The sequence below is a fragment of the Zonotrichia leucophrys genome, chromosome 13, assembly GCF_028769735.1.
Source record: "Zonotrichia leucophrys gambelii isolate GWCS_2022_RI chromosome 13, RI_Zleu_2.0, whole genome shotgun sequence".
Classification (NCBI taxonomy): Eukaryota; Metazoa; Chordata; class Aves; order Passeriformes; family Passerellidae; genus Zonotrichia; species Zonotrichia leucophrys.
Window position 1 is genome coordinate 16,802,904 of NC_088183.1, and position 22,116 is coordinate 16,825,019.

The window sequence follows — 22,116 nt, forward strand, 5'->3', positions numbered from 1 at the left end:
GAGGTTTGGGGACAAGATGGAGGGACTTGGGCATGTCCAACCTTTCTTCTTCTTCTTCTTATGTACCTCCATTTTCTGCTATGATGTTGGCACTTTTGGATTGGTTTAGAGTAGAAACTCACTGTCTAACAAAGGTAACAGGTACTGGAAAGTAATTGTAAACACGTTATACATAGATTGTAGTATAAAGAGATAAACCCACCCCGGGGGCAGGCAGAGTGCCTGGAATTGTCCTGCTGGACCTCGGCAGGGCAGGAGAAAAATTTTTATAGATAAGATACAATAAACAACTCTGAGACCGAGAACTGAAGAACTCCGACTCATTCTTCGAACATGCGGGCCAAAACAGAGATTTTTCACATATCTTGGGGCTGCAATAAACTGCAACCTTCCGAGACCCTCTCAGGTGTCGGGGAAGCTCCTCCAGCTGCTCTGACCCAGGGAGGCTGATGTGGGGAGTGGGACCTGGGGCACATCGCCCCACACACAAAACACCTCCCAAAAAGCCCCGGCACCGCACGGGAGCCGCCGAGGCCCGGAGCGGGGCATCCCTCCGAGCGGGACCGAGCCCCGGCAAAGCCCGGCGAGGTTTCCTCCGCCGCCGGTGAGCGATGGCTCACATCCTCCCCGGCCATAATGGGCTGAAAAACACAGTTCCCCTGTGGATTGAGCCCGTTTCCTCCTATTCTTTAACAGGAAGCTGTGTGAGAGTCAGCCCAGGCAGGCGAATCGCTGCTGCGGTCCCTCCCGGGATGGCCAGAGCTGCGCCAGGCTCGGAGCAGCGCGGAGATGCCGCTCCCGTCCCTCCGCGCTCTGCTCGGGCTCCTCCTGCTGCTCCCAGGTGAGAGCCAGGCTCGGACGGGGGATTTGGGGGGTCCGGATTCACGGGGGGCTCCAAAGGCAAGGCTGGGAGCTGCCGCTGCAAAGCTCAGCCTCGCAGCTCAGGGGTGGCAGCGGCCGGGCTGCTGGGGAGGGAAATCGTGGCTTTGTCAGGTTCACAGGGTTGGTTTGGCACTGCTGGAATACAGGGATTTGTTTGCAGCTTAATGAAAGGAGTGTTTCTGCTGAGGCGTTGGGAGTAAGTGACTTTTGTCAAGTAAGAGTCAAGGTGGAATGTTTCAATGTACAGGACATTGTTTTCCTCAAAAATACTTTTTATTTGCACTTTTTGCTCTCATTAGTATCAATACAAAGCCCACGTGCGAGGCTCGTGCAGAGCACATCTCGTCCTTGCTGTAATAATTCTGCTGCTTTGGGGTAATTATTCTTTAACTTCTGTTTCCCATCTGAGTCGAGGTGTGGGATGAAGGAACAGGTTTCCTGCTCCAAAGGATGACAGGTTGCTTTTCCCTGCATTGTCAGGCCCCTCTTCCCTTGCTGACAGCTGTAGTAGCTGGGAGCTGGAATACATTCAAAGGAATATAAAATAATGTGTCTCCAACTCAAGGTTTTATCATTAAACCATAGAAGCTGCCTCGGGTTACAGCCACTGTGCTGGTAATAATGGGATTTTTAAAAGGCAGAGAATCATAGAATGGTTTGTGTTGGAAAGGAAAGATCATCTCATTCTGCAGAATATAGAAAGCAATTTGGTTTGTAGCTGTATAATTCCATGAAATAAGAGCACATGGATTGGAAATTTCCTCTCTTCATTAGAGGCCGATACTGCTGCCTTCAGCAGAGGGGGGATTTGTGTCTGGGATCAGAGCAAGGATCACACCAGGGGGCTCTGAGTGCCTTGGCCTCCCTGTGACACTCCTTAATGCCCACCCAGAATGCTGCTTTTCCTTTTAAAACTGCTCAGAAGGGCTTTTATGGGACAGCAGTGGCACAGAAGGGCTCAGGCCCTTCCCTGGCTGGGCTGCACCACGCCAAGGTCCATGGATGGGAATCCCAGAGACACTGCCCAGAATCCCAGAATCCCAGAATTCCAGCTCCCAGGAGCACCTCGTGCTGCAGCACAGGTGGAAGGGATGCCACCCTCCATCCTTCTGTCCTCTCAAGCCACCTGTCTAAAATCAGGGGCAGGGATTGTCCCCCTTTATGCTCACAGCACTGTCACACCTCTCCCACCAAACCAGCCTTCCCTGGAATGTCCTGCCTCCCTCTTCTGCACTGATCCAACAGCCCCAAAATGGCTTTTCAATTTCATTTTTAATTTACAGCAAGTCCCAAAGGTGGTGCAGCCCCTGGGGAAGCTTCTGCACAAGGCAAAGCAGCAGCTTAGGAGAGGGGCAGTCAAGCTCTGTGGTGCCGCTGATTTCCACACCCAGGAGCTGGAAAAGGGAATTAGGGGCTCTGGAACAAGGCTCCCTACCCTGGGGGAGATGGATGTAACCATGAGGAGACACAGAATCTGCTTAGGCTGGACACTAACACCTGCCTGGCCCACACAGGCCTTTCTTGCTTTTGCTTGGTGCAAATTCAGTATTTTATTAATTTAGCATTTCCTAAATTAAATTTCTCCATTCTCATGGTTATTTCTGAAGGGAGGTTCAAACAAGGGAATTTCAAACTGTTATTTTGAAATTGCTGAGTTGGGAAGGTCTGGCACATTTCCAATTTGGTTTTCCTCCCCCTAGAAACACTTAGCAGAAAATTTATCCAAACAAACCTCTTCCTATAGACCCTTTCCATTACAATGGGCAGGCATTTCCCAGACAAAAGATTTCCACTGCAAAAATTCCTCCTCAAAGCTGATGAAAACCCAGCAGGATTTCCCACTGTTGTTGTTCCATCCACTGCTCTCCTTATCTGTGCCACAGCCTGTGGATGGATAATGCCATGAGAAATGTGGTATTTCAAAAGCAGACATGTGTTTTGAGATATATTTTTATACAATCAAAAAGATGGGGTGTAGCTACAGGACAGGCACCCAGATTCCAGACTTGCATCCTCAACCCAGAGCATCCTAGAGCAGATTTCTCAGCCAAGGGCGAGGCCAGCCCAGCCCTGAGGCGCTGCACAAGGAAGAGAAAGCAGGAGGTGGTTTGGAGAAATGTTTGCTCACACAACAAACTGCTCCCTTCGGTAACACGAAACCCCTCGGTGACTCTGCAGCTCTGACTGCAGCAGCTTCCAGGAATTCTGTCCCATTTACAATAGGTGAGTCAACAACAGGTGTCCTTGCAGGAGGTGGTGCTGCTGTCCCAAAGGCAGGAACGTCCCTGCTGGGAAGCCAGGCTGGAGAAGGGAGCTGGGGCTTCTGCAGGACCAGCAAAGTCCCAGCTGGGAGCTCTCCTGGCCCCAGCTCCCAGAGGAGCCCACCCAGCACGACCCAACCACCTCAGCAGGGGAGAAGCTCCCATCTGAGTCCAGAGCAGGCACCAGGACGGGCAGAGGGATGGAGCCAGGCTGGGAGAGCTGGGGGTGCTCACCTGGAGAAGGGAAGGCTCCAGGGAGAGCTCAGAGCCCTTCCAGGGCCTAAAGGGGCTCCAGGAGAGCTGGAGAGGGACTGGGGACAAGGGACAGGACAAGGGGGAATGTCCTTAAGCTGAAGGAGAGCAGCTCTGCAGGTGGGGTCTCACCCAAGCAGGGCAGAGGGGCAGAACCCCCCATGCCCTGCTGCCCACACTGTGGGGATATGAGATGTGGGCATACATGAACAGTTAGGAAATGTCGGAACAAAACCTGGGTCATTCACCCAAAATCTGGACTCAGAGGAGCTGTCAGGCCAAGATGCTTTACCTGGCCTGTGGCTGTTGCTCCTGTGAGACTGGAACCTCTTCCAGGCAGGGTTATCCTTCAAGTGCTCCCCTGGCACTCTAGCCAGGACACTCAAGAAAAGCAGGTGGAAAGAACAGGAATGATGAATTTTTATTCTCTCTCAACGTCTGTCCTATTCCATAGCATTTCTAAGTCAGCATTTCTTATCTCAAAGTTCACATACTGATGCATACTATGTAAACCTTTTATCAAGCTTTGAAAATTCTCTACAAATCAATTTCCTACAAAATCCCTTACCTGCCCCTTCCACACCTTGTCTCCTGAACCAGTCTCAGCAGATCACATTCCTGCTTGGTGGTTCATAAACACCAGAGAGCAGCACTCAAATAAACATAGGGAATCTCATATTCATTGGAAAGAATAATCAGTTTGGGAAGAAACTTGGAAAGTCTCCTCTGTAAAGTGCTTTGAGCTCTGCTAATAAATAATATTATTAAAAAACTGTAGGTAGGCAAAAAGCACAGGCTGGGCTCTGGGTCCCATCAAGCCTGGATTGGTGGTGCCCCCATTTTTCATTTGCCCTGGGCATGGAGTGATTTCCCCTCCAAAATCCCAGACCCAGCTCCAAACCTGAGGAGCAGCAGGGCCAGGAGAAGGACAGGACCCACATCACCAGAGCTCTAAAATAAACAGCTGGGAGGGTGATGGAGCAGCAGCCTGGTGGAGCAGGGGTGGTGCAGCCAGGAGAAAGGCCAGGCTGCTTTTCCTTCCCTTCACATGGAAAAAGCAGCCCTGGGCAGCACAGGGGTGCAGCAGAGCTGCTCCGTGCTCGCAGCTTCCCCACATTGTTTGTCTCCCGGGTTGTTTCTGCATCCAAGTGGGTTTTAATTGCCTCCCACTAAGATCTGCTTCCAGACTGGCTCACCAGAGAGGAGCAGGGAATGTGGTGCTTGGAGAGGATGCCCAGGCCCAGCCCTTGAGGACGGGCAGAGGAAGGCAACGATTAATTTTAATTGCTGATGAGATCCGGGATTAATTCCCGGCTCTCTAAACTTTCCATAACACTTTGACTGAGTCATTACAATTCAGAACAACTTGGCAGCCAGTTGCCAACCCCCCCATGCCATTTGGGAATTAGGCACTTGAACACTTCTGTGGTTCTGGCCCTGATGTGGGCTGTCAGTTATCCACCCTGCAGAACAACACTTTTCCTCTCTCTCCTGCACAATTCCCACCCCACCTGTTCTGCTGTGAGACCCTCAAGGCAGAGACACCTTGTTTAGGCACTTAATAAAACAGGGCCTAGGCTTTGGCAGGACTGTCTGCTTTCCAGGTTTCCTAAAAGAGGATTTTTTTTCCACATGGAAGTCCTAAGCACTGGGTGTTGCTCACTGCTGCTGTGTTTCACCCAGGAAACAGCTGCCCCTGTGTTAAGTGGTTGGTGGTTTTTATTTTGTTTTGGGTCATCTGACAGAAGTGCCAATATCTGAGTTGAAAAGCCTATTTTTAGCTTGCTGGATTTCTTTCCTGAAAGTGTTTTCAAGCACAGGGTGACACAGAGGTGCAGCTCTGCCCTGTGGGCTCTGCAGGTGGGACATCCCCCAAAACTGCCAGGGAAGGGACGAGTCCAGGTTCCTTGTCACTGGGAATAGATGCTCCCTCCCCACCAGCAGTTCTGGGTGGACAGGAGCAGTCCCTGTGACTCCACACCAGTGCCAGAGATCCTCCCCAGTGACTCCAGCCCTCCATGAACACAGGCTGGACACAACAAGCCTGCCTTGAGCCTGATCTAAACCCTGCTGAGCCTTTCCAACAGCTGGCTCAGGTCTCTATAGGAGGCCCTGACAAAGTTTGGGGGTTTAAAGTAGTCCCTCTCATTGGTCAGCAGCTGGAAAAACCATGCTTTAAATATCTACAACCGCCAAAAGCAATACCAAAGCAGAAATACCTAAAATTCACCTGTCTTTTGGTTGACATCCACCCTCTTTGTGCTGAGGAGTTAGTGGGGTGAGCTGCTGGCTTTGGGAATATCTCAGCTGCCATGAGAGAAGGCTCCAGGTCAGTCTAGACACACCTAGCCCCACATAAAAACAACTGCCAAGAACAGAAATCCAGAATTCTCCTGTTTACCCTTTGGAAAAATTACCGGGAAGGCATGGAGTGCTGTGAGCACAGTGCAGCTGCAGCCCCGACCTGCAGCTCCCGTGGCTAACTGGGACTTTCCCATGACAGCACGAGCACAAAGCCCTATTTCCCATGGTAAATCCCTCAGCCAGCTCCCAGTCCCCACCCAGAACTGCACAATCCAGCTGTAAATCCTTTGCACCCAAACACGCAACGAGCTCCTTGGCAGTGCTTGCCCTTGTGGAGGGGCTTTGATGTTTATTGCACTTCCAGCTGCGCCAGCCGTGTCCTGATTATTGCTGGGAGCTGTTCCTGCAGCCAGGGCTCTCTGTGCTGGCAGCAGCCCTGGGAGGGAATTGTTTCCAGCTCCAGGATCCCCTGGGATATCTGCAGGGAGCTGTGACACGTGGCGCGTTGTGTTCACCCCATGCTGCTGCCCAGCCCCACCATGGGAGCTGGGTCTCATCCTGGCTTGCACAGATCCATCCTGCTCCTGCGGGACTGGGGATGCTGAGCACCCTCCCTAAAGGAAAACACCCAATAGAACAGGGCTTTTGCTTATTTGAGTTGGCAGGGAAGGCACAACAAGCAGCAGCAGCAGCAGCCAGAGGCCGGAGCCAGGCCGGCTGCGCTTTGCAGTGAGTGTGGATGTGTTTAGAGAAGGCCAGGCCGTTTATTCCGGAGCACAATGCCAGAAGGGATCTCCAGCCCTCAGCCTCTCCAGAGCAGGGCTGGAGATCCCTGCTGCATCAGCCCAGCCACAGCAACTCTGGGAACTGAGCAGTGGGGAAAAATCTGCTTTTTCATCTTTTTTACAATAACCACGAGGTTTAGGCTTGCAAAAGAGAACTTCAGAAGGTCTCCAGTGTGACCCTCAGTGACAGGAGGAGCTGCAGAGAAGAAAGTGTTGAGTACAATAATTTCCTCCTGTCCAAGGGATGCTGGAGCTGGCCCACGGATTGTCCCACCAGGGATGACAGAGCAGTGCAACATCACCTCCCTTGCCCTCAGCTTCCTCCCATCCCCAGAGGCTCTGTTCAATAGATTTCTCCTCATCTGCACCAAAAATGGTGGAATAAATGTCCAGCTGAGCATCTTCATTTTCCCTTTCCTTTTGGCAAAGGCTGAATGCAGACAGCAGCTCTTTACTCAGCAATTCTGGGTGCTTCTCCCATGTCTATGAAAAAGTACCTGGGAGCATTTCCATAAGTGTGCCACAGCTACTTCTCCCCTCAGGAAAACATGGCAATGGGTCCTGCAAGGAATTTTGGACAAAGAGGGGCTGTGTGAGTCTGGCAGCTGCTGGAGGATATTGACCCCCAGGACAATCTCAGCACTTTATTTTTTGTGCTGAATGTAGAGAGTATCTTAAGGCATTTGCAAGCCAATGTCCAGAATCATCCTCCTTCCTCAAAAGAAGCATCTCTACCTCTTGGGGAAGGGCAAACATGGGCCTAAAGCATTCTTTTTTTCCCATTATATTAATTGATTTAGTAGGTGATGGTACAGCTGCCCATAACCCTGCCTTTTACTGCCCTGATGTCTTGTGAAGGCCAACCTAGAACAGAGGCTGAACAGAGCTAAAGAATAAAGCAGGGATTTATTAGGAGGCCTCAGTGGATCCATCTTGGGCAGCACAAGAGCCCAGCCAGGGCTGCACCCAAGATGAACCAAAATGGTCACAAAATGAATCCAAGATGAACCAAAATGGTCCCAAAATGCACGACTGGGCACGGGGTCTCTCAATTTTATCAGTTCTGCTCCATTTGCATATTGGAGTTAATTGTCCAATTCCAGCTTTAGCCCATGCAGTCCCATCCTGCTTGTTTTTCTCTCTCCAGCCCACATTGTTTGTGCTCTTGGGGCTGAGATTTGGATCATTTGTCCTTGGCCCAGCTGGAGCAGGAATTGTTTTGTCTCCCTGCTCTGTGCACAGAGCTCACCATCCCCTCATGTGAAGCCCAGACCCACACACTAAAGCAGCACAGAATCTGAAAATATAAAAGCCAAAACCTGAGGCATCACCCTGATGCTCTTCAAAACCCCCAGGGAAGGATATCCCATAAATGCTCCTACACAGTCACTCCCAGCACCTCACTAGCCCTGTGCTAAGGCAGGTTCCTATTTCCCAGCCTCCCTTTTCCTAGCTGCACATAAAGGTCCTTAGTTCCTGATCCTGCTCCAAATGGAGTTAGAAAATCAGCCAGTCCCTTCCTCTCTGTGTGTTTAAAGACCTGATCCTGTCTCCTCTTGCATGGATTGAACAGGACAGTTTTCTCAGCCTGCTGCCCAGTAAATCAGAAGAGAAAAACATGGAAAAGGTCTGAAAAGTCCAGTCTGATTTTCACAGCCAAGCCATGTCTGGGAATAAACCACATTTTATTATGTGTTCACCATGGTTTACACACTTCCTGTCTGGCTGGGATCATTGTCATAAAGCCTCAGACACAAAAACAATTAAAGCTCCAGAGCAATTCCATGAGGAAAATGAGATCAATCAGGAACTCGCTACACCCAGAGGGTGCTGAGGGTGAGCTCTGAGCCAGAACCATGCTCAGTGCTCAGGGTTTCCTTCCAGACACCCCTTCCTGCCCAGGCCCTCAGCCTCCCCAGGCACCAGCAGCTCATGGACCTGCCCCTGAGCTCATCTCCATCATCCCTACAGCTCCTGGCATCAAATCCTGCAATCACAGAGTGGCTTGGGCTGGGAGGGACCCTAAAGCTCATCTCATCCATGCCAGGAACACCTTCCACTGTCCCAGGGTGCTCCAATCCCTGTCCAGCCTGGCCTGGGACACTCCAGGGATCCAGGGGCAGCCACAGCTTCCCTGGGCACCCTGTACCAGGGCCTGCCCACCTTGCCAGGGAGGAATTTCCTTCCAGGAGAGCAGGTTTGGCTGAAACAGGCACTGCTGAGCCCTGGCTGGTGCTGCCCTGGCTGGACCCCCCCCTGCACCCCTGCAAAGGCACTGCTCCACCACAGAGCCCTGAGGCACCATGAGGGGACAGTGTGCTGGAAGGATTCAACCTTCCCTGCTGTCCCTTTCTCCACAAATCCCTTTTCTCCTATGGGACTCTGGTGAGATGGATCACCAGGGCAGTCAGATTCAGCTGCTTTCTGTACCTGTGGTGTCATTTCTGTCATTAAACTCAACCACAGAGAGCACCAGGGTCACCAGCAATAACCATTTGAAAATCCCAATTAGGATGTGCATTCCAGCAATGACAGACTCAAAGTCACCTTCCCAAAGTTAAACCAGCTGGGTTGGATTTCAGCATTTAAAGTGTATTTACATTTTTCAGGTCTTGTCCTCGAGTGTGGGACATTTCTTTCTCCCATTTTCAAGGGCAGCATTTTTAATTGCCATCTCATCTAACCCTTGGGGTTGGACTAGATGGCCTTGAAAGTTTCCTTCCAAACTAAAACATTCTGCTCTGTGACTCCATGAGCACAGGACCCTGGAGCTGGGGGGGAAAACATCACAGATGCTGAGTGTGATGGTGGTCTCACGGGTCCCAGGAAGAGGGAAGAAATGAGAATCTGACTCAATGTTTCAGAAGGCTGATTTATTATTTTATGATATATATTATATTAAAACTATACTAACAGAATAGAAGAAAGGATTTCATCAGACTAGCAAGCAAAGGAGAAAGAATGGAATGATAACAAAATCCTGTGACTGACCGAGACAGTCCAGACAGCTGGGCTGTGATTGGCCATTAATTAGAAACAACTATAGGAGACCAAGCACAGATCCACCTTGCATGTTGCATTCCACAGCAGCAGATAACCATTTTTTACATTTTGTTCCTGAGGCCTCTCAGCTTCTCAGGAGGAAAAATCCTAAGGAAAGGATTTTTCATAAAACATGTCTGTGACAGCTGAGAGTAGGAAATGTGAGGGATTGTGGCAGGGATGCTTTGTCATGAATCCAAAAGAAAAGCAAACAAATAAACCATACAAAGCCCCCTTTCAGCTGAGGAACTGGGGATCCAGGGAACACCTACAGCCTTGTATGGACCTGCAGGACTACCCAGCCCTACAGGGAAGGCAGCTCCTGAGGGCTGCAGCTCCCTCCAGACTCATTTTGCCAGGACACACAGAATAGGAAGGAGAACAGTCCCATCAGCTCTAGAAGCCTTTACAAACCTCATCCATCCATTCCTTAAGGTATCACAAAGTGTTCAGATGTGTGTCTTACCTCTGAACAGCTCCAGAGCACAGGGCACACACTCTGCTGGGCCTGGGCTGGGCTGAGGCAAAAAACTCACAGGGAGGGAATGACCCCATGGATTTCTGTGGCCCCCCCAAAGGGGAGGAGGACGTTTATCCTGGCTGGATAAACTCCACTACTAATTTACTCAGAGCCTGATAGTTTTACACTCAGTAAAACTTTGCTACTACTTCTCTGCTAATGCTTTAGGGGCAATCCCATATTTCTGAGTCATTCTGACAGAAGATGAGGAAAAGCCAAAGCCCACAAGGAACAAGAACAGCAGTGTGTTAGTGACCACCACAGATCAGCACCACTCACCCTCTGCTCTTTCCTTTCAGGTTCCACAGCTCCCACAAACTCCTCCACCCCTGCTGGAACAGGTACCTCTGCTTGTGGTGTGCTTTATGTGTCTGTTTGGACATGGATGCACGTGGAAATGGGGGGATGCAGATTTGGGGAGAAACCCCAAATGGGACCCTGATTCCAAACTCCCAGCTGTTGAGGGATCTTCTCCCAGGATCCTTCCTCTGCCTGCCCCATCCATCAGCAGGCACCCCCAGACCTGCAGGGGACATGGAGGGCACTGTGCCCCAGGGCTGACCTGCCTTGGCTCCCTTTGGTCCAGAAGGGAGGGAAGGAGGCTGTTGCAGTGTGTTTTAAACTTTCAGGTCCCTTCCCCAGGTGTACCAATACCCTCTTCCCCTCCCCCTCGTCCCTTGCTGAGTGAGTCCTGTCATCAGCTAACATTCCAGCAAGGTGTTGTGTGGTTGGTCAAATTCAAGGATGCCTCAGGCAGGGTCATGCCTGTCTAGTGTCATCCCCCTGAGACCCTGCCCTCTCACCTGGTTGGTGGCTCACCTGTCCCCTCCCTCCCCTGCCCAGGAGCTTAAAGGTGAATCAGGCATGCGGTCGCCATTTCTGTTGGAGCTGTCCTAAATTCAACCTCTGTAACCATGAATAACCTCTGGATATAACCCTCCGCAGAATCTCTCCTTTTTTCTCTTCACCATCGCTGAAGCTTTCCTCCTGAGGTAAACGGAGTTCCTAACAAGCCTGGACTTGTTTAGTGCCCAGCTGAAACCATCAGCAAGCTAAAGGTGTCTCTGGGGTGATACACCACAGCTGCCGCCTTTGGCCCAGCAGCGAGGGTCAGACTGGCCCAGGCACAATCTAACTGGTAATATTGGGATTCATATTCCAATAGGAGGCTGTGTCCCAGGAAGCCTGGGGAAAGCAGAGGGACCCTGCCTGCTCTTTGCTCCCTGTTCCCAGCTGTTCCCTAGCAGCAGTGGATCCATGGAGCTGGTCCCTACAGCCACACCAGGGACAAACCCTCTCCTCAGCATCTCTTGTTCCCCTCGCCCTTTCTGCTCTCCTTGGCTACCATGGCCCCTTTCTGATCCATCCTCACAGACTGGAAATGTCACCTCTGTGCCTCTGCTTGTGTTCCAGGTCCATCCCAACCAACAGCACCCAGCCCTGAAGCCAAGAACCACAGCCCAGGTAATGCTCAGCTGGAGAGTGGCTTGGGGACATCCCAGTGGGGAACTGACCTCAGTCCAGCTGGGCCACCCCACAGTAACTGGGGCTGTGCAGGGGACACTGGTGAGGAGAAAGGAAATTTTGTGGTGTCAGGGCTTCTGATCCTGCCAACTCACCCCACAGGGATCAAGGCACAGGTGTGAGCAAAACCATGGGCAAAAAATAATAATCACTAAATTGAATAGGGAGAATGAGATCATCATAGAGTGGGTTGGGTTGGAAGAGACTTTAAAGCTCATCCCATTCCCCATGGGCAGGGACACTTTCCACTATCCCAGGCTGCTCCAAGCCCTGTCCAAGCTGGCTGATCTTTAAGATGCTTTCCAATCCAAGCCTTCCTATGATTTTTGATATGTACAGAAAACCAATTACACAAGAAATTATCTCTCCAGCTCCATGTCTGTTAGTGTCCACTTTGATATTTGGAGACAGACCTCTTCCTGCTATGTTTCAGGAAAAAAAAGTATCTAATCATAGCTACCCTTCCAGGAGGATCCCAAAAATATCAAGGAATAAGATCTCAAAAAGATCTCTGCCTCTGCTTCCAAGCCTTGCAAAAAAAAAAAAAAAAAAAAAAAAAAGAGAAACCTAATCCTAAATTCTAATATTTCACTGAAACATTTGGATAAAGTGGAAAAACCCCCACCACACTAACCTTGAAACCATTTCATCATTTTCTCAATTTATTGGAAAGCCAAGAGCAGCCTTGGCAAGGAAGTTGCCTATAAATTCCCAGCTGGTATCCACTGTTCCCTGCAGAGGGATTATTGAAAGCTTTCCCCCTCACATCTTGCTCTGGATCAGGGGCAGTTTGGAGCAGGCTGAGGCAGAGGATGGAGCCTGCAGACCACTTCAAGAGCTGAATTACTTGTGCTTGGAGACTCTCAGAGAAATGAAAGGTGGAAGTTGGCATTTCAGAGCAATGGAAATGATCACGTGGTGCCAGGCAGCTCCAGGCAGGTCAAGTGTGTGGTGACAAAAACACCTTCACTTTTCACAGCAGGGAAAGGAGCAGTGGCAAACCCTGACTTTCTCCTCGTGTTTGCCTGAGCTCTGCCAGCTCAGCATCTCCTCACAGTGAAAAGAGCAAAAGGAAATTCCAAAGTACAAGAGCTCCTTGACTCTGAGCAGGATGAAGGCTGTTTCCATGCTTCCCCTAGCAGATGATTCCTAACTCTCAAGAAATTTGAGGGCTCTGCAATAGCTGTGCCCTCTCCAAGCTGTTTCTGAGCTGAACCTTTTGAAGTAACACCACAATTTCTCTACAGAGCCATCAGTAAAATCAACAACACTGACGAACCTGAGCCTCACCTCTGTGGGTCAAACTCTTACAGCCAAGCCCTCCCCCACCACTACAACTCTGACAGCAATCACTGAGAGAGGTAAGGATGGAAAACTCAAATATTTGCTCAGGCAGGACCTGTTTGTGCCTCCCTCCTTATCCAAGCCAAACTGCAGGCATCAGAATATTGGGCCTAGTCCACACTGTGCTGTTATTCAGCAATTCTGCAAATATTGAATTTCTCAGAGGGTTTTTTTTTTTTTTTTTGCTGAAAGAGCAGCTCATTCCAGCTCCCCAGATGGACATAGCCAGGCCAAGCCCATATAAGAAAATCCAGATCATGGTTTATCAAATATTGGAGCAGCTCCAGTCTCCCCAGGCTCCCTCTCCCAAGCTCACCCATCAGGTACACTCTGAGCTGAATCCACACCTGGCTACCTGGGCATCCTGGAGGGAAAGCAGCATGCAAATAAAGAGTTTTACTTCATGGACACCCAGCAGCTCTCCACAGTGGAATTTGTAGTGGCTTCCCAAGTTAATTGTCCTTTCCCATGTTTTCTTTATCTAGATGATAAGTCCAGTGGAAACAGAAGCACGGCATCTCCTTCCCCAGCACTTCGAGGTACTTTGTCCTTTTAGAGGCTAACAATAAGATCAGATAATTTGATGGCAATCAATGGCATAGGTTTGCTAAGCACAAGTCTTTTTGGGGGGTTGAGCCATCCAAAATCACACCTGGTGTCTTTATAAGCAGTGATAAAACATGAGATAAATACTCTTAACATCCTTGAGCAGCCAAACAATGGATCTATGTTTAGGAGAGGGAAGCCCTTTGAAAATCTTTTTAAATAAAATTTTGCTTTTGACAGTTTGCTTAACCCAATCTGTAAGCACAAATTAGAGAATTCAGTAAGAGTTTTCTCAGAGCAAGGGCAGAATTCAAGTGACTGGAAGACTGAAATCTGACAGCTGAGCTGACTCTGCATTAAAAATTCAGCCCCAAAAATCTGCAGTTGTCAAGAAAGTGCTCTGCCTCTCCAAGTACCTCTCAGATCTCCAACACAAGCAAGGTGAGGAAGCTGTGGTCAGCTGTGCCCACACAGATGCCCACCCAGCATGGCTGTGCCCAGCTAAGCCAGGAGCCCTTTGCTCAGAGCAGATTGCTGTCCATTCCAGCCCTGATTTACCACTGAGAAGCTCCACACATCTTTGAATAAAGATGCTGATGCTTCCAAAAGCCAGGTCTCCCATTGTGTGAGACCCAGCATTTCCCAGGGATGGGGTATCTGTGCCAGGCTCAGCAAACCGCAGCTTCTGCCTGTAGCTAGAAGAACAATTTCAGAATTAAACAAAGAATTTGATGAGTGGGCAAAAACTTGTACAGCAGCAGACTCTGCTTCTCCAGACTGTTCTGCTCCTTGTGAAATGGCTAGATTCATTCTTTCATTCCTTTTCCCCTTTTTCTTCTTTTGGCAAAATGCCATTCCAAATCAGGGGTGTTTGCTGTGGGACAGGACCTGGGCTCAGCAGCTCCCCAGGCAGTGCCAGGAGCTGTGCACACCTCTCCAGGCACCACAAACCCTTGGCCAGCCCTGCTGCTGGGAGCCTGGGCATGGGCAAGCAGGGAAGAAGGTCCTGCTTGACCTACAGATGATCTTGTGAAGCTGTGAAGTATCACTTTGAGTCTCCTGACAGGGCCTGTAGCTGCTCGTTAAGGTTGATGCAGACACTCTGGCTGTTCAACAACAGCCTGGAGGCAGCAAAGGATGTTTTTTCTCTGTACAAGTAAAACACACGGGCTGGCTTCACATTTCCTTGCACAGGCACTGGAAGCAGCTGTCACAAACCAAGCAGCTTCACACAATCCAGTTTATCCCACTGAGAACTGGAGTCCTTGCTTGGACAATCCTCTGTGCTGCCACAGCTAGACTACCTATGGTGTACAAGTTAGTCCAGCTCAAACAGGTTTAATTACTTCTAGATAACCCAGCATAGCAAATCCATTCACTTCAAGTCCAGGGACAAGCCAAACACTCAATCCACACCCAAATTCTGCAATATTTTTTTCCCCTAATCAGACTTATTTTAAAGTCTCAATATTTATGACCTACAGCACATTTATAATCTTCTCAGCTCAGTCTTCCAGCCCTGCATTGCTGTTTCTGCCCCAAACCTGTAACTGGGTCTGCAGACCCTAAAGAGTTCACAAAAGGGGATTTGAATTGTGGTTCCCTAGGTTTTCATTTAGACGTGGAAAATAGGACAACATATGTTTGGTGGGAAGCTTTTAGTATGGAGGTGGGAATATTAATTCCAGGTTTTCCCAGATATCACTGGCACTACTGTGAATCCATTCTCCTCTCCATCAATTCCTTTGGTTCTTGAATGTCACTGGAGGTCAGTGCTGACATTCTGTGTCTCTCTGTGCAGGTCAGGATCCCCTGAGGAATGAGAGCACCACAACATCAGCGACTCAAGGTGCTTCCTCCTCACAGACAGGTGATTCCTGCTCCATATTTTATATTCCTCTGCACAGCCAGCAGCAAGGCCATCACACAACTGTCCTCAAGGCAGCATGGACACCAAGGATTTCCTGAGGGGTGATGAACATCCCATCCAGCCCTTGAAAAGCCTGTAAAGCTCTGCAGAACAGCACTTCAGGGCAACCTCTTGAGCTTGGGAACAGCAGGAAAGGTGCCATTATGGCAAAAGGTTGTAAAAGCAGGAAGGCTGGACAAATTCCCTCCTCAAACACAGTGCAGTGCTGACTTTGACTTTTCCCCACTGGGGTCCCAAAAGGAAACCCTGTGGGTGCTCTCATCTTGTCCATAAAAGGGGCCCCACCAAGGCAATGATTCCACACAGGTCTCGCTCACTTTGCTGTTAATATTGATGGGTCTGGCCAGGATCCAAACTTGGTCTCTTCATCAAGTGCAAGTGAGAGTAAGGGCCTCTAGGATTGTTAGGAATCCTCTTCCCAGCTGTGGAAGAATGACTTTTATGTAAATCTACCTTTCTCCCTCTGCAGGCACCTCAAAACCCATCACCCCAGCACCCAACTCCTCCAGCCAATTGCCCAGTCCCACCCCAACAGATGAGAAATCACCGCTGACAGTGGCAGCTTTTGGTAAGGTCTTGTGCCACCTGGGGGGAGGATGGGTTCTCTTTCACCAGGTGTCCTGGTTTAGGGCAGTTTTGGGAGAAAAATAATGCTGGTTTGGACACCCAACTCCATGAGGCCCTGGCACAGGGTGCCCAGAGCAGCTGGGGCTGCCCCTGGATCCCTGGCAGTGTCCAAGGCCAGGCTGGACATTGGGGCTTGGAGCAGCCTGGGACAGTGGGAGGTGTCCCTGCCCATGGCAGAGGTGGGATGAGCTTTAAGGTCTCTCCCAACCCAAACCATCCCATGATTCCAGGATTCTAAGTCCATGGGATTCTTAGCAAGACAAATTTCCTGTGCAAAGAATTGAATTATTGAGGCCTGATGTCAGTATCAAATCCACACTTGATTTAAAGTGTCTAAAGATGGTTTATGGGACAGATAACATCACCCACAGCTCTAGCTTAACCCAATCAAGTTACATTACTTATTTATCTGGCTTTACACACTTTTGGGATAAGATTTACCGACTGTAGCAGGAACATACGGACTCTTATCAATCCCTAGTGTAATCAGCTGACTTCTGCCTTCCTGGCACTGCCTTACCAATTAATTATTTATTGATTAAGTATTCATAGCAGCCCTTTGAGGTTAAAACACAGGAGGATAAAGCTATTTGTTCTAACAACTGTTTGCTTCTCTGCCTATTATGAACCATGCTCACATTAATGAAAATATTGATTTCCTGGCCAAGTTTTGATGTCAGTCTCTCTGCTGCTCAGACAGTTCTTTCCTCCATCCTCAGGTGTCATCAGCTTTGTTGTTATCCTGATAGTGGTGGTCATCATCCTGGTCAGCGTGGTCAGCCTGAGGTTCAAGTGCAACCACTCCAAGGACTCTGAAGGTATCTGTCTGACGGAATCTGTGCTTCCCTAATCAACAAATCACCACTTTCCATGTGGATCTGGCAATTCCTAAAAGATGCATTTGAAAAGCTTGGTGGGAGTGTAGGGAGGGTTAGAAGCCAGACTGGAACATGGATTGAGCAGTCAGGAATGCAGTGTGACCTCCTCACTAGAGCCCCAGCCCAGCCTCACCTGGATGCAGTCTCAAATTTCCTGCAGCTCTAATTCCAAGAGATGGGCAGCTCTTCCAGCAAAAACCATGGAGTTTGACACTCCTTTTCCTTTAGGAATCCCATTTTCCACTAAGCAGTGCCCAGCAGAGGGTAAGGCTGCTCTGCAGCAAGGCAGAATCCTTCCTAAAGCCCAGCAGGGCCAGCAGGTCCTGCCTGTATGTTCCCTCAGCTGAAGGGTTTTCTCTAATCAACTCCCAAGTTTCCCCCACAGTGTCTCCAATCTCATTCAGATTTCATTTTTACCCCTGCACAAAGTAATTCAGAATAGAGCTGACTTATTTTATGACTTCTCTCCTCTACATCACCACCTGCTTTTCTCCCTCCAGACAAACAGAAACCAGGAACCTCCATGGTATCAGAGAGGTAAGGCTGCTCCTGCCACCCACATCTGATTGAGAGTGCCTGTTTTATCCCAGAGCTAATTTTAGCAAGGAAAAGAATCTGCTTTGGTTATTTCAGGTGGAAGGAAGCTTGTCAAGACATCTTTGAGAGAGTGAGAAAAGCAAAATCAGCTTTGATAACACCTCATCCTTTGATAGAGACATAAATAGATCAATATTTAGGGGGCTCATCTCAAAGCTGCACTGAGAGAAGACTCCTCACCTTCCCAAAGCAGATTGTCTTCCTTGCCTAGCTAGAGCCTTGAGGTCTAAACTCGAGTTTCTGGATCTCAGAGCAGTCTCAGGTATCTCCCAAGATCTCACTGTTTCCCAGTGAGAGCAGGACAAAGGAGCCCCAGCTCAGAGACTTTTGGAAGAGAAGCATCAAGCAGAGAATGGTCCATCAGAACCCCATGGTCCATCACTGCTATTCCAAAGGAGAGGCTGAATGTGGGAAAACAGCAGGAAACAAGAGCTGGAAGGGACCAAAACATATTGCTGCTATTTTTCCATCTGATAGTTTCCTAAACCCTGTAAAGGGACACAGGGAGCAAAGTATGTGAGGTGCCAAATTAGCATCAGCATCAGTGGTCACTAAATACCCTTAACAATCATGATCCAAGGGATCTGAAGCCACCAAGGCAGAACATGCCAGAAAATAGGACAGTGCCTAAGGTTCCCTGACCCCAAAGTCATCCAGCCTCCACTGGCAAAGAATGCACAACCCAGCCCTCAAGATAGGAAAAAAGGAGAATTCCACCTTCCCAAGCCTTGCAACTCCCTATAGATTGGCCTGAATCAGGACAGCAGCTCAGTGGGTGGTGGAAACAAAACCTGGTCCCCCACACCAGCCTTGGCCTTGCCTGTTTGTCTCCAGCTCTCTGCAAAGAAATTTTGTCCCTGGAGGTGTCCAAGGAACACCTGGACATGGCACTCAGTGCTCTGGTCCGCTTGACCAGGGGGTGATTGCCCAAAGGTTGGACTCGATGGTCTTGGAGGTCTTTTCCAACCTCAGTGACTCTGGGATTCTGTGGTTCCCTCTCTTGTTTCCCAGAGTAATCAATTATCCCCTTTCCTTGGCAGCTGCTCGGCAGACACGAGCCAGAAGGGGAACAGCATCACTCTGATCTCCATGAAGAACATCAACACCAACAACAGCATGAGCTACCCCCCATCAGAAAAGGTTTCCCTCTTCAGCCTTGCTTTTTAGGGAATCAGCTGGGGATCATTTCTCTGGCTGGATAAGAGCATAAGAGCATGCCTTGAGGTATTTCTTTGCTCTTTTATTCCTTCAGAAATATGACAAAAACCAGCTACCACCAAACTTAATAAGGTCCAAACTGCTTCCAGTGAGCCTGGTGAAAAGTTTGAGTGCCCATCTCAGGTTTACCTGGGCTGGCTGAACTTTAGGTGCCAATTTTACCTCATGTACACAGGAGACACCACCTGTGGCCATTAAATGGGGAGGTCTATGAGAAATTGAGGTCTTACCCTCCAGCTCAGCTTATCCACTCCTGCCCCTCAGGTGGCTGAAGCACATCAGGGCTCTCAGGTCCATCCCACATGAGGAATTCTTATCATTTTCAGTTGTTTTAGATTTGGACTGAGTTTGGGAGAAGACCTTGCTCCACTGCCTTTGTCAGGCCAGCCAGGCCACTGATGACCACGTTTTGTTCTTTTGGCAGGTGCTATGAAGCCAAGAGCCCAGGGCTTGAAGCTGACACGTGACAACCAGCAGTGACTTTCTAGGTTCTTTTTATTTTTCCTTCGGGGAAAGAGCAAGGGTGGACTTTATATCTAAATTATTATGTCCTTTCTGATCAGTACATTTACAGTAGTGTCCTACATAGCTTCCCCACCTGGGGCCTAAGGGCTTTCTCCAGTTACAGCCTGCCACACTCGGTGGTTGATATCTAGCTCTATTTTTGATATGCCTTCAAACACTCAGATAATTCCAGCAGCAAGAAGCACCAAGGCACCATCCTCTCCACTAATAAACCTCTGCCTTACATGAATGGCCTTTATAGTCTGTGCCAGGCAGTCAGGGGCTCGTTAATCAGCATAGCCCCACGTGGAGCCAGACCTGTGCTTGGGAAAGCCTGATCCAAAGCTGAAGGCCTGATGGGACTGAAATGCCCAAGTTTTGGGTCAAATCCCAGCATGACTGCTCAGAGCCCCTTATCCCTGATGCCCTCATTGTCCCCACAGCAGTGGGATGGTCACATCACATCCCCCTACCTCACAGGGCTGTTGTGAGGCCTCGTTAATCCCTGTCTGTAAATCGTTTTGAAAGCCATGAATTAAAGGTGCTGCTGAAATGCAAATTGCCATCTGAAACACTTTATTATTATGATTATTATTCATAACAAATGAGCTTCAGGAAGGCAGATCGTTATCTCCCCACGTGCTCAGCTGAGTGTAAGGAACAAAGTCCCTGCATAGATCAAGGTTTATCTCAGTGTAAAATGAATGGCCACGAGCAAAACGCTGAGCTCCTTCAGCTCCTGGAGTGTGGCAGCGCCAGTTTGCCAGGACAGCTTCCAAGGGAAATATAGGGTGGATATCAGGAAAAAGTTTTTCACAGAAAGAGTGATAAAGTTCTGGAATGGCTGCCCAGGGAGGTGGTGCAGTCCCCATCCCTGGGTGTGTTTAACAAAGCCTGGATGTGGCACTCAGTGCCATGGTCTAGCTGAGGTGCTGGGGCTGGGTTGGACTCAATGATCTCCAAGGTCTCTTCCAACCCAGTGATTCTGTGAATTCTGTGTGATCTCCACCGTGTAATGCAAGAGGCAGCTGTGCTTTGCAGCTGGCAAGAAAATGTTCAGAAAAAAAAAAAAAGCAACATTTTCAAAGCTCCTGGTAAGAGCCAACACACTTTTAACCTCTGACATCTTCACTGGGTAGTTTGATAAGTTGTTTCTTAATAAATTAAGCTTTTCTGGTAATATTCATGAAAAGTAAAATGCTGACACTCAGCCAGGCTCCACCAGACTGGTGAATTTCCTTAACACAGAGTCCCAGGTAACTCCGAATTAGATAGACCCAGACAGCTCCAGTTCCCAGAGAGACCTGGGACTCCACACATCAAGTAGGACTAGTAGATTTTTAGTGAAAGTAAAGCTTTAACAAATCTCCCCAGACCTCTGAGATTCCATAGGATCTCACCACTGCTTTAGTTTTCCTTCCTTTGACCTCCTTCTTCCCATAGGCCCTTGAAGGTCTTAAATTGAGGGTGGGCAGGCCCTGGCACAGGGTGCCCAGAGCAGCTGTGGCTGCCCCTGCATCCCTGGCAGTGCCCAAGGCCAGGCTGGATGGGGCTGGGAGCAGCCTGGGATGGTGGAAGGTGTCCCTGGCAGGTGGGATGAGGGGAAACCACCAACAGCATTAGCAGTGATGGAGGCAACCAGGAAATGCCTTGTAGTGAGGGGCCAGAACAGGACACAGCCCTGAGGTGCCCAGCAGTGCCAGCACAGGGGATGGGCACTGCCCTGGCCCTGCTGCCACCCCAGGGCTGGCACAGCCCAGCAGCCCTTGGCCTCTTGCCTGCCTTGGGCTCACGTTCAGCTGCTGTCACCGGTGTCCCCAAGGCCTTTCTTGTGATAAATAGGGCCAGGAGTCCAGCTCCTTTAAAGAGACCTTTAATAAAGACAGCTCTGGGTGGGGAACTTGAGCGGGTCATGCACAGCGCTGCTGCTCCCACAGGACAATGCTGAGGAGAAGGGCAGCTTTGCCTCTCAGCAGCGGTGGGGCTCCCATCCTCACCAGAGTGTTGGTTTGTAGCTTAAGGGTGGCAAGACAGAATCCAGCTCTGGTCAAGGGTGGGTGATTTAGTGCGGTTCTGCTGGGTTAAAGTCATAGTTTATGTGCTGGTTTGTTGTTTTGAGAGGGTTCATATAGTTCCCACAGCCTCTCATTTAAATTCAGTCTAGGTGCAAGTCCTCCTGGGAGCAGGGGAGCAGGGGAAGTGGTTCCCAACGGGAATGGATACAAATCCGGGGTGGGAGGGAAAGGGGTACAAATACAGAGTGTGACAGAGAGAGATACAAATACAGGGTAAAATGGTAACACTTAACAGTGGCAACCAAAGGTAAGACCTAGAACTCTAACATTAAATGTTTAACAACAGACCAACAGTTCAAATTAAGACCTTATCAGCTTCATTAACATCAACTAGCAATTACTACTCTGAAGAAGAGCTCTCATCTCCAGGGTTTCATTTCTCACATTTCTGAAGCTGTTCCAGATGCCCAAAGGAGGGGCCGGGCTGGGGAAGCTCTGCAGGGGCCACCCGAGGAGGGCTGAGGGCACTGGGCTGCTTCAGCTGCAGAGAGGAGCCCAGGGCAGAGCTCAGGGAAGGAGGGAACGGCTGCAGGGGAGCTTTGGGATGGACACCAGGGAAAGGTTCTGCCCCAGAGGGTGCTGGCACTGCCCAGGCTGCCCAGGGAATGGGCACGGCCCCGAGGCTGCCAGAGCTCCAGGATGCACAGGGGGGACTGCTGGGGGGTCTGGGCAGGGACAGGAGCTGGATGGGGTGATCCTGGTGGATCCCTTCCTGCTCGGGACATTCCACAATTCCATGACATTCCATCATTCCACCATTCCATGACCTCCCGCTCCCCTCAGAACCCCCTCTCATGACGTCACATGCTTTTCCGTGACGTCACGCC

General features: G+C 49.7%; 1 protein-coding gene across 3 annotated transcripts; it reads left to right on the forward strand.

Annotated features, from left to right (window-relative positions):
• Positions 1-509: 509 nt before the first annotated feature.
• Positions 510-19,773, forward strand: ECSCR (endothelial cell surface expressed chemotaxis and apoptosis regulator). Of its 3 annotated transcripts, none has more exons than XR_010441922.1 (12): positions 510-604; positions 697-841; positions 10,346-10,387; positions 11,460-11,510; positions 12,818-12,931; positions 13,400-13,453; positions 15,262-15,330; positions 15,860-15,958; positions 16,737-16,835; positions 17,396-17,432; positions 18,533-18,716; positions 19,135-19,176. XR_010441922.1 is itself a non-coding variant. In XM_064724983.1 (12 exons), the coding sequence occupies exons 2-12, from the start codon at positions 790-792 to the stop codon at positions 19,141-19,143; spliced, it is 726 nt and encodes a 241-aa protein (XP_064581053.1). In that variant the 5' UTR covers positions 510-604; positions 697-789; the 3' UTR covers positions 19,144-19,773. The 3 variants fall into 3 exon arrangements, 1 of the variants encoding a protein (XP_064581053.1); XM_064724983.1 differs by having other exon boundaries at positions 18,533-18,632; positions 19,135-19,773; XR_010441923.1 differs by lacking the exon at positions 17,396-17,432 and having other exon boundaries at positions 18,533-18,632; positions 19,135-19,265.
• The last annotated feature ends 2,343 nt before the right edge of the window (positions 19,774-22,116 follow it).

What these genes read in the sequence shown, in the direction of transcription:
- ECSCR (XM_064724983.1), top strand. Translation starts at nt 790, where the DNA reads ATGCCGCTCCCGTCCCTCCGCGCTCTGCTCGGGCTCCTCCTGCTGCTC. An exon ending in GACAGCAATCACTGAGAGAG is followed by an intron (nt 12,932 to 13,399) that starts GTAAGGATGGAA and finishes TTCTTTATCTAG; the next exon opens with ATGATAAGTCCAGTGGAAAC. An exon ending in ACCTCCATGGTATCAGAGAG is followed by an intron (nt 17,433 to 18,532) that starts GTAAGGCTGCTC and finishes TTTCCTTGGCAG; the next exon opens with CTGCTCGGCAGACACGAGCC.